General features: G+C 46.9%; 5 protein-coding genes and 2 non-coding genes across 20 annotated transcripts; 3 read left to right on the plus strand and 4 right to left on the minus strand.

Annotated features, from left to right (window-relative positions):
• Nucleotides 1-55: 55 nt before the first annotated feature.
• CG4709 (uncharacterized protein) lies at nt 56-1,907 on the plus strand (the record flags this gene model as incomplete). Of its 2 annotated transcripts, none has more annotated exons than NM_001298859.1 (3): nt 56-265; nt 327-1,244; nt 1,305-1,907. In NM_001298859.1, exons 1-3 carry the CDS (start codon nt 245-247, stop codon nt 1,905-1,907), a joined length of 1,542 nt encoding a protein of 513 aa, NP_001285788.1. In that variant the 5' UTR covers nt 56-244. The 2 variants fall into 2 exon arrangements, with proteins under 2 accessions (NP_001285788.1, NP_609331.1); NM_135487.4 differs by having other exon boundaries at nt 185-265.
• On the minus strand, nt 1,906-2,968 carry CG5846 (uncharacterized protein). Of its 2 annotated transcripts, NM_001316389.1 has the most exons (2): nt 2,864-2,968; nt 1,943-2,789 (listed from the first exon to the last, which is right to left on the minus strand). In NM_001316389.1, the coding sequence occupies exon 2, from the start codon at nt 2,722-2,724 to the stop codon at nt 2,020-2,022; it is 705 nt and encodes a 234-aa protein (NP_001303318.1). In that variant the 5' UTR covers nt 2,725-2,789; nt 2,864-2,968; the 3' UTR covers nt 1,943-2,019. The 2 variants fall into 2 exon arrangements, with proteins under 2 accessions (NP_609333.1, NP_001303318.1); NM_135489.4 differs by lacking the exon at nt 2,864-2,968 and having other exon boundaries at nt 1,906-2,750.
• Nucleotides 2,863-5,899, plus strand: CG4658 (uncharacterized protein). 5 transcript variants are annotated; one of them, NM_176007.3, is made up of 5 exons: nt 3,026-3,060; nt 3,134-3,631; nt 3,691-4,616; nt 4,671-4,842; nt 5,281-5,899. In NM_176007.3, the coding sequence occupies exons 2-5, from the start codon at nt 3,320-3,322 to the stop codon at nt 5,449-5,451; spliced, it is 1,581 nt and encodes a 526-aa protein (NP_788021.1). In that variant the 5' UTR covers nt 3,026-3,060; nt 3,134-3,319; the 3' UTR covers nt 5,452-5,899. The 5 variants fall into 5 exon arrangements, with proteins under 5 accessions (NP_001285789.1, NP_788021.1, NP_788022.1 ...); NM_176008.4 differs by having other exon boundaries at nt 3,160-3,631; NM_001298860.1 differs by having other exon boundaries at nt 2,863-3,631.
• On the minus strand, nt 4,979-5,963 carry asRNA:CR44872 (antisense RNA:CR44872). The gene has a single exon (NR_124167.1).
• CG5850 (uncharacterized protein) lies at nt 4,979-9,680 on the minus strand. Of its 7 annotated transcripts, none has more exons than NM_135490.4 (6): nt 8,824-9,486; nt 8,466-8,743; nt 8,202-8,408; nt 8,049-8,145; nt 7,460-7,790; nt 6,181-7,348 (listed from the first exon to the last, which is right to left on the minus strand). In NM_135490.4, the coding sequence occupies exons 1-6, from the start codon at nt 9,121-9,123 to the stop codon at nt 7,086-7,088; spliced, it is 1,476 nt and encodes a 491-aa protein (NP_609334.1). In that variant the 5' UTR covers nt 9,124-9,486; the 3' UTR covers nt 6,181-7,085. The 7 variants fall into 6 exon arrangements, with proteins under 7 accessions (NP_001245955.1, NP_001036350.2, NP_001245956.1 ...); NM_001259026.2 differs by having other exon boundaries at nt 4,979-7,348; NM_001042885.3 differs by having other exon boundaries at nt 6,181-7,345; nt 8,824-9,680.
• Nucleotides 6,749-7,835, plus strand: asRNA:CR43683 (antisense RNA:CR43683). The gene has a single exon (NR_073752.1).
• Nucleotides 9,681-9,877: 197 nt separating the features above from the next.
• Dref (DNA replication-related element factor) lies at nt 9,878-12,960 on the minus strand. Of its 2 annotated transcripts, none has more exons than NM_078805.4 (4): nt 11,491-12,960; nt 11,107-11,399; nt 10,659-11,046; nt 9,878-10,598 (listed from the first exon to the last, which is right to left on the minus strand). In NM_078805.4, exons 1-4 carry the CDS (start codon nt 12,614-12,616, stop codon nt 10,276-10,278), a joined length of 2,130 nt encoding a protein of 709 aa, NP_523529.1. In that variant the 5' UTR covers nt 12,617-12,960; the 3' UTR covers nt 9,878-10,275. The 2 variants fall into 2 exon arrangements, with proteins under 2 accessions (NP_523529.1, NP_001260311.1); NM_001273382.2 differs by having other exon boundaries at nt 10,011-10,598.
• Between the last annotated feature and the right edge of the window lie 6 nt (nt 12,961-12,966).

Here is a 12,966-nt window from a genome sequence, read left to right on the forward strand (position 1 = left end):
TTTGAGTTAACATTTAATAGAATTCTTAATATACATATGTCTTAATAATAATAATTTTACTACCTTCAACCATATAAGCAATTTATATAAATAAATTTAAAAAGCAACCAAAAATAGTCGAGAAAACATAACAATTGAACAAAAAGAGTACTATAACCGTGACCTCTACTGTGTGCTTGCTCCTTAGAATCTGAAAACAAACTTGCCATCAGCACTATGTTGTAAATAATAAATTTAAAGAATAATGGAAGAATACGAAGCACAAGTGAGCAAAGGTGATAACATGAGATCCCAACTATTTTTATGAAAATACTTGCATCAAACAGTTGCTCGTTGTGGAGCAGGCATTGGAAAATGCCGCGGATGATGCGCAACGCCAGGATCTTTTGGCCCTAAAGAACAATCTGCAGGAGCTGTTGGCCCTCACCCGGGAATCAGGAGATGAAGCACCAATCGATGAACTACCTCAGCAGGGCGACAATCTGGATGATGAGCTGCAGCGGCTCAAAAGCGAACTTAATGACCTAGAGGCGGCCGGCTCCTCACAAACCGCGTTGGATGAAGAACGCCAGCTGGCTGACTTGCGAACCAAGTACACCGCCATGGTGGGCGAGAAGTGCTCCGCACCACACGAGCACAGTTGGGGCACCTGCTACCACAATGCCCTCATCTGCGGAGTGGACGACGAGGTGGTTATGAACAGCGAAGGCGTCTTGGATGCTCGACTAAGGGTTCTCTTTACGAATCCCACGCATCGAGAAATGCTGCCCTGTTCGTATTACCTCGAAGGCGAGTGCCGCTTTGATGAGGCCAAGTGTCGCTTTTCCCATGGCGCCCTTGTCACCGGTAGCTCCATTAGAAAATATAATCCACCCGATTTCCACAAACTCTCCCGCAGTCGTCCAGTTTTTGCCCTGCTACCAGATCGATTGTGGCATCGAGGTCGTGTCCTTTGTGTAAATTTCGTAGAGCAGATATGCCGCGTCCGCTTGGATGGGCAGGATCACAAGGAGCGGGAACGAGACTTCAAGTTCGAAGAACTGTATCCACTTACCACCGATCAGGATGAGGATGACGAGCTCTCCAGCGAGGAGAGCAACTCCAGCATGAACGACAACAGCAGTGACGAGGCGGAGTCGGATATGGATGATCTGGAGGAAGCTAGAAGAGCACGCATGGTCGAGTTGAGTTTGTTTACCTTTAAGCCGACGGAACGACTTGGCGCCTGGGAGGAGTTCACACGGGTATGTTGAGCAGATTACGATTCAGAAAACTTAAATTCCTATAAATACTATTCCCTATAGGGCATCGGCTCTAAGCTTATGGAGAAAATGGGTTACATCCATGGTACTGGTCTTGGCTCAGATGGAAGGGGAATCGTCACCCCGGTAAGCGCCCAGATACTTCCCCAGGGTCGATCTCTAGATGCCTGCATGGAGCTGCGTGAGGCCGCCAACGGGGACAAGGATTATTTTAGCGTGGAACGAAAGCTAAAGCGCGCCCAGCGACGACAGCGAAAGGCTGATGAGAAGGCCTACGTCCGTGAGTCACAACGTGTGGATGTCTTTACATTCTTAAACGACAGTGTTTTGGGGCCTGGAGAAAGCACTCAGCAAGGCGAGCAGGTGACCAAGAAAGCTAAGACCAACGAGCTACAGCAGCACTCAACCAAAACTCTTAACGTGGAAACAGTGCGAATTGCTGATGAAATCCGCCGAAAGCAAAGAGATATGGCCAAGGTTAAACAGTCCCTGGACCGGAATTCTGGAGATGCGCAGCTCCAGAAGCGACTACAAGTGCAGATGCAAAGCCACAAACAGGAGCTAGCCACGCTGCAGGCACAGGAACGCAGCTTAAGCAAGGAACAGCAGACGCGTAAAAGCAAGAATAAAATGTTTGAGTTTTAATAATGAGTGTTTTAAAGAATTTAGGGAGGTATCGTGGGTTTCCAACATCTATTATTGACAAAAACAAAATTTAAAAATGATTAAGAATATCCTAATTATTATCTACGCACAATTAAATACTACCGAAGGCTCCCGCTGTGATTATGGCCGTCATGTACTGCTCCAGTAGCGCCTGCGCCAGATGAGCCCCATGCTCTACGGCCAGCGAGTAGGCCGTGTCTCCGTCCTCGTTGGTGGCACTTAGATCCAGGTCTTTGGCCAGGAGCTCGTTGCAAGTATGCGGATGATTGCCGGCCGCTGCGTACATAAGCGCCGTGTTTCCAACGATGTCCATGTGGCCCGAATCAGCGCCGTGTTCCAGCAAGAAGCGGACGATCTCGTTATGCCCACCGGCGGCAGCTAGGAGTAGAGGACTAATCAAATCTGGAGCCATAGTGTTCACATTGGCACCAGCCGCGACGAGGAGCTGCACGGAAACCAGTTGACCGTAGGAGGCTGCCCAATGTAAGGCTGTGAAACCATGTGCATCCTTGTAATCAATGTTCTGCTGACGCGCTCTTTCCGCTGCCACCTGCTCCTCCGTGATCTCGCCTTGGCCAGCGCGTTCGTGAAAGGAGAGCGAAACTTCGACGGGGCAAAAGGTGGCCTCCGTATTGCCGCGCTGCAAGTTGGTCAGCACGGTGGACTGGGGGCGGTACGGCAAGAAGGCGCTCTTCCGCTTGGCGTCCAGCACCAGCATGGAGGTAGGCGCCGACCGCACTCCCTCATCGTCGTCGGAATTCGCATTAGTTTGGATTGTGTTTGCTGGTGCCACCATTTGTTTTGGTTATATTTACCATTAATACCCTGTATTGGAAGCCCCAAAGGGTATAATAGCTCGAACTTAATGATATACAAGATTATAAAATGCCATCTTAATATAAATTCTTTCAATATAAAATTTAAAATTGATTTACCGTTAAAATGTCTCGTATTTTAAACAAATAAAAATTTATTTATGTCAAACGCTAACATAATCATAAAACTAGAAAATAACAGGGCATCATATAACTGGTACACCTATCTTCTAGTTGCTGTAGATTTTTCTGTGGTGTGGTAAAGCCACATTGTAATCAGCATTAATTTGCAACTCCAGCACGGTCACATTCGATTGGTTTGTTTTTATTTTCTCGTTTCAAAGCTTAATTTGCGTTTAATTATGTAAATATATTTACCCGATTTGTTAGCACTGTGTTTGTGTGTTTCATAACAGGTTTTGCGACGCGGCGCAGTTGTTTCTTTGGCCAAAACTTCCCTGCACCTGTTGCGCCTCGCCAATTTGTTTTCAGTGCAAACCTGCGTTTGGCCTTTTTTATGCCCTTTCGTTGTACGTTTCCACTGCCCCAAATTAATTGCGTCGAAACATCACCAAGATGGGCAACACGAGTTCCAAGGGCGAGTCGGACGCCAGTGAGCCACCCCTGGAGGGAGGCAAGCCGTACAAGCAGCATCAGCAGCACAAGTCCAGTGATGCTTCCCACAACGGAGTCTCTGACGTGGGCGGCAGCCACAACAATCTAAAGGTGACGCAGGCGCAGGGCTCGATGACCAGGTCGGCTTCTGGCGCGGATGTCACCGAGAAGTACCTCACCCAGCTGGTGCCGGTGGAGAAGCTAGCCGAGATTCTCAGGGAGCAGACGTCGTCCAAACTGGGCATTAATGGCATTGTGGCAGATGTCTTTGTGGTGAGTAATTAACTGATAACACCGAGCCCACTCATAAAAAATAACACCTCTTTCGCCAGTCACAAGTCTTTCCGCAGTACGCCGACCTGGGACAGCGGCTGTTCAACCTGATGCACTCCAACTCCAAGGCCACAACGAAACATCTGGGCGCCGTTGCTTTCCGGCAACAGTGCGAACGCTTTTTGGGCATCATGGATGACTCGAAGACGCTGGAGTGCTACATTAAGATGTACGCCCAGGAGGAGAATCCGGACCAAATTGACAAGACGGGAGTGACGCGGTTGCTCCACATCTGCTACACCATTGCCATGCAGCACTCGGGCAACGCCGTGCTGTGCCCGGCCATCAACCGCACGTTCGGTTCGGTGACCAAGTCCATTTTCCTGTGCCACGACAGTATGAGTCTGGGCTACGTTTGCCGCTGGTTCGAGCAGAACCTGATGCGGCTGGTGCTCCTCGTGCACAAGTACTGTGTGCACACTTTGTCAACCGCTTACCGTGGTCTAGAGCAGCAGAATCAGTCATGCGGCATTGAGTTGCAGACGCCGGTGCTTGAGCAACGTAATCCCTTCACAGATACCACCGACTTTAGTGGCGGTAGCACGAGGGAGATGGACTCGCTGATGCCGCTTTCGCAAGCCTGGCTGCTGGCTGGAGCTCTGCCGCCACTCTACTCCAAGCCCCAAACTGTGACACCGCCGGCCACAAAGGGAAACAACAACGTTAGCGCGTCCACAGCGGTACAGATTTTCAAGGACAAGCTGTCGATGATGCCGTCACACTGGACACTGCTGTACAACTCCAATGAGCATGGCGTGGGAGCCAACCGGTTTCTGCACCACGTCCTCGGCTATCGGGGTCCAACACTGGTCCTGCTCCATACCAAGGATGAACAGACGTATTGCGTGGCCTCACCCAGTGAGTGGAAGGAAACGCATCTGTTTGTGGGCGGCGAGGGCAGCTGTGTTATCCAGCTGCTGCCCAAGTGGGTAGCGAAATGGTGGAGATTTACAATCCTTACTAATGGAATTTTTTAAAGGTTTGTGATACTGGAAAAAAAGCCCAACATTCTTTACCTAAACACCAGCATACGCGGCTATCCGAAGGGCTTACGTGCCGGCGCCGATCCGCGAAAACCCATTATAGCAGTCGATGAGCATTTCGAGAATATTGACTGCAAGGGACTGGCGGCTGGACTCATGTCCATAGAGGTAAAAAGAACATGCACCCTTAGCAAATCGGCTTTCTTTCCAACTTATTTAGAGATTAGCAATTGACAAAATCAAATAGAAACCCTGATTTCATGAACCTCATTTGGAACCAAAATAAGCTAAGCAGACAACATGTCGAATATTTCTCTGTACTTTAATCGCATTCATGTACAATAAGCCTTATTCAACAGGGTATATGTTATATATGTGTATATGCATATATGGTATATAGTGTAAAATTCATAGACGTATATCGTTATAAACGGCATTATCTCCAGTCTAAGCTGTTAAAAACAGCACACGTATGGCTCCAAATGGCCAGGTGTGTGCTCTAGCGATGCATTTAAACTAAGTCTACGATTCTCCATACCCAACAACAGTCAACCAACAACAAGAACTACACGTTGCTCGCCATCTTTTCTTCGATCTCATCCGCAGGTGTGGGGCTGCGGCGACAAATCATCACGCGAAGTGCAATTGGACATCAAGAAGTGGCAAATCAAGGAGGCCGAACGGCAGCGGACAGTGAAGCTCACGGCCGCCGACTGGATGGACCATCCGGATCGATATCTCCTCGAGCTGGGCGGCAGGCAGAACTACAACAATTGATCGCGACTGCTGCGCATATATGTATTCTAAAAGCAATGGATGGGGAATGCCATTCGAAATGAGGGGCATGCCACATTGAAATTTACTGGGATTTGCTATAGTTATGCACTCGCAGCACGAGAAGTAATCACTGGACTGAATTTGTTTTTAATTGATGTTGATTGATATTCGGTTTACTTGTTTTTCTTTCTATTATCAGTGTTTAGTACTCGATTTGATTTATGTATGTTCGTAACGAGAATTCCGTGAATGCCTTTAAATGTACTTCGGTCTACTTGTGTATCCATGTATATGTCACACATTGTCTTCGTTTTCGTCAACTTTTTCCTTTAGGTCTTCTGTTATGTTCCGTATCTTTGTTCAAAAATGTAAAAAAGCAAGTATTATGAAAAGACATAGGATTCGAAGTGCTTAAACAAATATTTCAATAAATGTTACAAATGAAATGAAGTCGTATTCTCTACTTGCAAGCGTGGAATGTAGTTCTCATCATTATTTTATCTCATGTCACCCAACTAGATGATCCTAAAACAATGTTAGGGGATTTTAAATGACCAACAAAATTCAAATTTCTTATCACATATTAACAAAAGCAACAAATACATAAACAAAAGCATTAGTGTCGAAAATTGGAATGATATGCACAATGTTAGTACACAAATGGGTGCAGTAGCAAATGAAAATAATCACGAATTGTACGAGATTAAAACATAAAAGGCGGTTTCGATTATTTTCCAATATTATATTATTGATGTGTATATTAGTTTTACAATAAGAATTTCTATTTAAATACAAGTCACGCCCTTTTCTGACCGGCGGCAGTCACAAAATTCACAATCGGTTCAGGCATGTTTTTTTTTAATTAACTACTTCGCCACACAAAAAGTTGGAGACCTACATAACTATGCGGGGTCACCTAGCAGGGATGTATAGAGTAAAAATATCGTTTCGGGAAGGTCTGTTCACAAACAATCAGCACATAAAAAGTACTTACAAAATATCTGACCCCTATATTCAATGATGATTCTTTGGGATGCTAAGGGATGTGTGGATTCACTTGTGCGCGCTATCAGGAGCAGCGATTACAGTGAATGGCGATCTAAAATAAGTTGCTTTCGCTATGAAAACTAAGGCCACAATTCAAATGCCCCATTTGATGGGCCGCTAGAAAGTGTTCGTTTCATGAGTATTCTAAGCCTAGCACAAATCAAGATATGGGATGGGGAAAAACAATAAATATAAGCATAGCATATAACTGATAAGGGGCTTTAAGGTCAGCGCGTCTAGGTGATGTACTCTCGATCGCGGCGTCGCCGCGTCGTGGAGGCAATAAAGACCACGGGTTGCACACCAGCACCGTCATCTTCAGCGTCTCCATCCTCTCCGTCCACGTCCAAGTCACCGTCGTCAGCGTCATTATCCCCGCCCGTTGAGTTCGACCACTCGGACGCCGACTGATTGCTGCCAGTGGCACTAAACTTGAGGCTGCTTGACATGCCAAACGATACGGATAGCGAGGCGCTGAGTGACGAGGCATTCAACTGCTGGCTCACGTCCACGCCATCTTCGTCCTCGAAAGCGTCGTCAATGTGCGGGTGCTGATGTTGCTGGTAGTGATATTGTTGGTAGCGGTGTCACCTGCCTGCGCCCGCACCCAACAGCAGGGCATAATCATCGTTGGACTCGGGAATTGGCGCCGCTGCCGACGCGGCACCAGGGGGCAGGCGCAGGAAACTGCCACCGCCGCCAGCACCCGCACCCGGATCCCTTTCGCGCTCGCGAAGATGCAGTGTGTCGCGTTGACGGGTCGACGGCTGAGAGCCTGCCGCTCCCGGCAAGTGTAGTTGTTGTTGTTGGTAGTTGCTATTGCTACTGTTCCCATCGTCGGCCACGCCTGCTAAAGGAAATCGAGATTGGGAGTGAGTAGATTGACTTTCGGGCAGTGTATTCAGCTTGCCATCATACACAGGCACGATCAGGCGACTGGACGTTGCACCATACATGTTACCTGATTGTGACGAGTTGCCCGGCAGCTGCTGATCTTGCCGCTTGCTGATCAGATACTCGGACTCACTGCTGGAGCGGCGAGGACTGCGCGCCAGCGGCTGGTATGTGCTGCGTCCCTGGAAGCGACGACTCAGTGAACTGCCCACGACGCCCAGATGCTCGGTGACATCCTCCTGCATGTCGGATATGTCCATCATGGAGAGGAAGGCGCGACACCAGCTATGGTTCGGGTTGTTCCAGTACTGCGGCGAGTTGATGTGAAACGGATGGTGCGGGAAGCTGTAGATGTGAGCCACGGCCGCGATAAACATTTCGATGCAGATGAGGAAATTCTGGTTGGCGATAACAAATACATACATATTTGAATTGGTTTTTGGAAACTTTCACTTCGGTTTCATTTGTTGTGTTTGCAAATTTGGAAGTTATGCTTGATAAAAACTCTTAGTCATCAGTATTAAACGAACTTGGGACTGTTTTCGGTTATAAGATAAGGTTGGTATGAAAAAATCATGCTTAATTTACATATTAGCTCTTTACTTATAGAAATAACTTATTGCCAGATCCATTCGGCTTTTAAATAGGTCACTCACCTGAAGCAGGGAAGCCAGATTGGTGTCTCCCACATCCGACCCAAAGATGTCCTTAATAATATTATAGTATACCAGTACGTTGAGTAGCACTCCTTGGCTACGGTGGAGTAAAATATTCTTAACCAATCTTAAATGCTTTCATGTGGTACTTACAAAAACGAGAAAAACACCACAGCCTTGATGCACAGGAATTTGGGAATAGGCTTCATTGGTTTGAGATCCTCCTTGTTTGCACGGTAAAATAGCACCAGGCAATACATGGCCACGAACTGGGATATATTGTTGACCACCACAATATAGGGGAAGGCCACGTTGCCCGCAAACTCGCCCTCGCCGTAAACGCCGCATAGCTCGCAGATGCTACGAAATTCCGATTAGAGTTGACTGTTAAACGGAAAAGCACATCCCGACACTCACACAGAGATAAAGGTGGTAATGGGGCGCACGACCGTGTACTGGAGGATGCCGTGCTTGCAGTTGTGGATGAATTCACGACCCATCACCCACGGCCGCATGCAGCAGAGCGGAAAGAAGTGAGGCACCTGCGGCTTGTACTCCATTGTGGCCTCTAGGTCCATACCGAGATTCAAGTAGTTGAGCAGGTACACCATGAAGTTGTAGATAACGTACGCCTCGTAGCACTCGCGCAGTGAGTCCACGTAGATGGAGTGCTTCGGAAAGAAAAGGCCGATCCACTGCAAGTGAATAGAGAGTATTAGGTTTCTTGTGGTCTCCAATTCCGCAATATCGAAGCTCACATCGGTGGCCCACTTACCGCGTTCAAGGCGTAGATAGGCACCATCCACAATATGCGGATTATGTGCTTCTGCAGTATGGGCTTGGTAAAATGAATGACGTGTTGGATGATATGCCAAATGGACACGGGCACTGCGGACAACACAAACAGACCGCCGATGAGAATGAGCTGGTCATTGCGCTGGAAGCCATCCTTCACGGAGTTCACAATGAGCAGCGGGACCACGATGATGGCGAAGATGACATAGGTGATAATGAGCAGCGGGCGTATCCAGATGCGCCACTCCTCGAAGAAGCGTCTTACGTCCAAGCTGCACATCTTTGCCTCTGGTGCACTCCTTGGGAATGCTCCTTGAAATGTGCTGTTCACCGGAGTACCTAATATCCGGGTTGATATCGTTGATTCGTTGACGTCGACGCCGCCGCCCCGATTCTGTTTTCACTTGGGTTTCCGCTTTCTTCCGCTCCGATCCGCTCTTCTCCGCCAGAAATTCTCTCACAGCAGATTACAGGACACGGCGGTGGCACCCACGCTGGAGGCGCATTTTCAGAGATCTCCTGCTGGCAGAGCAAGTTCTTCGATCTATTGGTTTCAGTCCTATTGGCAGTAATATCGCGGCTTTCGTGCCCTTCTTTTGTGAGGAATCCAGTTCGTGGGTCGGGTGCCTACGTCTAATTGGTGTGACCAGCCAATGCGAAATCCGAAATGACTAAAATACAGACTTCCTCCCGGTTTTATATTATTTAAAATTTTTACTATTTGTTTTATTTTAAAGTTTAAAAGCTATCAGTAAAAAAATTAACTTAATTAAAAAACAAATGTCGAAGATTATTTAGATTTTGTTTGTCGCAGACGAAAAATATGAAAATTTTCCGATGATTTAAAAAAGGGAAATTTCGAGGGCTGCAGAGTAAAAAAATAAAACATATTTTGAAAATTAAAGAAATATGTCAAATATATAAAGTAGCTAACTCCAAACCGACTACTAATTGTTTCGTAGTTCAGAAATTTTTTTAATACTGAATTAATTGTAAAATATCTAATTTTAGTTAGTTCAATAAAACAATTCACGAAAGTTAGATGCATTTTATTTATTTATAAGATTAAAATATCAATTATGTACAACTAAGTTAAGTATTTAATTAGTTCTCTTGAAATGGATATAAGGGGATTTACAAGTGAGCTTGATAAGCGTGATATTTTTTCGTTATGGATTTATTAAACAAATATTCTTAGATTATCTGTTTGATTTGAATATATGATGTCAAAATGTTCCCTTAACATTTATACGTCGATAACTTAAGATGTTCCGTGTACGTCCCAAGGCTGTCTTTTGGTTAAAAGTACTGCGGAATCGCTATTACTATTTGCCTCGCCCCTGGTAGTCATTTTCATATACACAAGATCGGATTACGTTAAAAGTAATTAAAAAGTATTTGCATTATAAGAAACAGTAGTCGCCAGTGCAGACTAATTGTTGTGATGATGAAGAAAGAGGATGGCGTCGATGTGACTACCGGTGAGCATGAATCGCTTGTTGAAGTCGTATATTTGGTCTCTCAGCGCCTTCTTGAAGCTGAGCGTCACCACGCCGGGCACACTATGGTACAGGCTGGCCAAATCGCGGAGCGTTCCATAAATGTGTCCCATCTTGAGCCACCACTCGATGGGCGACTCATCCAGCTGAACGACCACCTCGTTGCGATATCGCTTAAGATCGGACTCCACGCTGCTGTCCGCATCTCGCTTCGGAGGATTTGGTATCTCGTTACTGTCAAACAGCAGTTTCAGACCTACGGGCATTTTCGTTTAGTCCATGGTTTATGATAATCGATTTAGTTCGATGCACTTACCCAACTTCTTTGGTGCACTGCCGTCCACTACTCTTGGTTCTGACTTAATGGCCACCACGCTGGAGGTAGCTGCCACTTCGTTGGATTCCCCTTCGCCCACTCCACCAAAGTTAATGTTATACTTATGGGTCAGCATACGAACGGTTCGCTCTAGGTTGTCAATGGTGGTCAGGCGGTGGAAGCGTGGGTCCAACAATGCAGCAGCGGTCAGATTGTCATTGGATATAACGTGCGCCTGGAGGACACTGGAAATGGTCCGCTTCAAATTCATCATTAGGGGATCGTCCTGCTCGGCGATGCCCAACTTCTTGATAAGAATCTTTGAAGTGATTGGCGAAAGCATGCTACACAAGGGAATGTCTTCGCCACGCAGCGTGTCCAAAGCAATCTAAAAGATTTCACACAATAAGAAAACTGCTTAAACGTCTCATTTAGCTTGATGGCTTACCACCAGAGCACTCAGGGCCTCCGTCACCGTCTTGGCTGATATAACCAGGTGATCCATGTCCTCGGACCAAGATATGGACTCGGCAAAGAACTTCAATGTTTCGTACAGTGTCCAGGGGAAGTGCTCGTTGTACGTGGGCATGGGCACCTCGGACACCTTGGAGGCAATCTCCGTTGAATGACGCTGCATTAGGTCCTTCACCTGCTCCAATAAAGTGGCCACCTCTTCGATCTCAAACACACGACGCAAACATTTGTCAATTACCGAAACGTAGCACAGCGAAATGGGTATATCTGCAATAAAAGATTCATATTCATTAGGAAGTCCAATATTTGATATATATTCTATATAAGGTAAATAATTCTGACTTGCTAATGCACTCACTTTTCTCTCGCAGATAGGTGTGCAAAAGGTCCTCTTCCTCGTCGTAGTTTATGATGGCCAGTGTGCAATTGGCCAAATAGAAGTCGGTCAGCAGATCGTCAAAGACGATGTAGTCGTTGTACTCCACGGTGGCATACAGCATACCGCGAACTGAGTGCGTCTCCTCGTCCAGAAAGTGATGGAAGATGCTAAGGAAGCGCCGCTGTTCAACATTCACCCACATCTCAAAGGCGAGAGAGAAGGGCTTCTCGGAGGTGAAATCGCGCGTGATTTCGCCAATCTCCAGAAACTTGGAGGCGTGCATCTCATTGATCAAAGAGTCGATCTTGTGTGGCTCGGGCATGGCTGCCGAATTGCCTAGGACTTGACGCAGGAATTCACCAAAACCGGCATCGTACAGAGAATCCACATTGCGCAAATCCTTAATCACAATGTCCGTAAGGGCTTCGGCCAGATTGGCGATGTTCGCCACGGCGGCATAGCCGCCTTCCTCGTGCTTGATGACACGCCCGTGCATCAGGGCACTCGATGGAGTGGCCACTTTGCGTTTGCGTCCGTACTTTGGTTCCATAACTAGGCGCTCCTCCTCCTCTACCAGATTTTCGGCCTCGTCGTAGGTGAAGGGCACCATGGTCTCGTACAGCATGGTTTGCGAGGAGGCGTCCTCCTCCGCCTGCATGGCCGCAGTTGCCACGGCTGCTTCGTCCAGTTCATCATCGGAAGCGTTATCGTGGTTCCGGTTATTAATGAACTCCAGTTTGACCCGCCGCGAGGAAACATTCCGCTTGGACAGCGGTGGATGGGATACATTACGCGGCGTCTTGCGCGGCGGCACATGGATGTCGTGCTCCTGGCACAGCTCCTTGAACAGATCCTTGTGTCGGTGCTGGAGATGCGCACGCAAATTGGTGGTGTTGCCATGGTTGGTCAGCACCTTGTGACACTTAATGCAGACCACATTCTGTTTGGTAATCACCTCATTATTGTCGTTCGAGGGGAATCCAAAGTAGCGCCAGTATACGCTTTTCATCTTGGGCGAGTACAGTTTGGAAAAATTTAGCTGCGACACATCCTCGTACTTGAGTTCGCCAATGGCCACGGGCGACGCTGGTACCCCTTCGCTCATCTTGTCTTCTGTGGGGGATTGGGATCTTCTTGTTTGTTTTGAATTAGATTCGACAACGATTGCTGTGCCCAATGCGTGTATTAGCGCGCAATTTCTCGATTATAGATAGACGGTTCAATAGTCAATAGTTTTTTATCTGTATCAGAAGTACAGTTCAGAGTTGCCACGCGACACGCCGTCAATCGATAAGGCAATAAAACGTTGCTAAATGCTTCAAATGCACTCTCATTTATTTGAGATTATTTTTACAGACTGCTCAAATATGAGAGTCACCGCTTTTTAATTTCAATACGTCTGACTGTCGTAAAAAATGCGATTTGTTGAGTATTCTCGCTAACACTGATTGCATC

This window comes from Drosophila melanogaster, chromosome 2L (assembly GCF_000001215.4).
Source record: "Drosophila melanogaster chromosome 2L".
NCBI lineage: Eukaryota > Metazoa > Arthropoda > Insecta > Diptera > Drosophilidae > Drosophila > Drosophila melanogaster.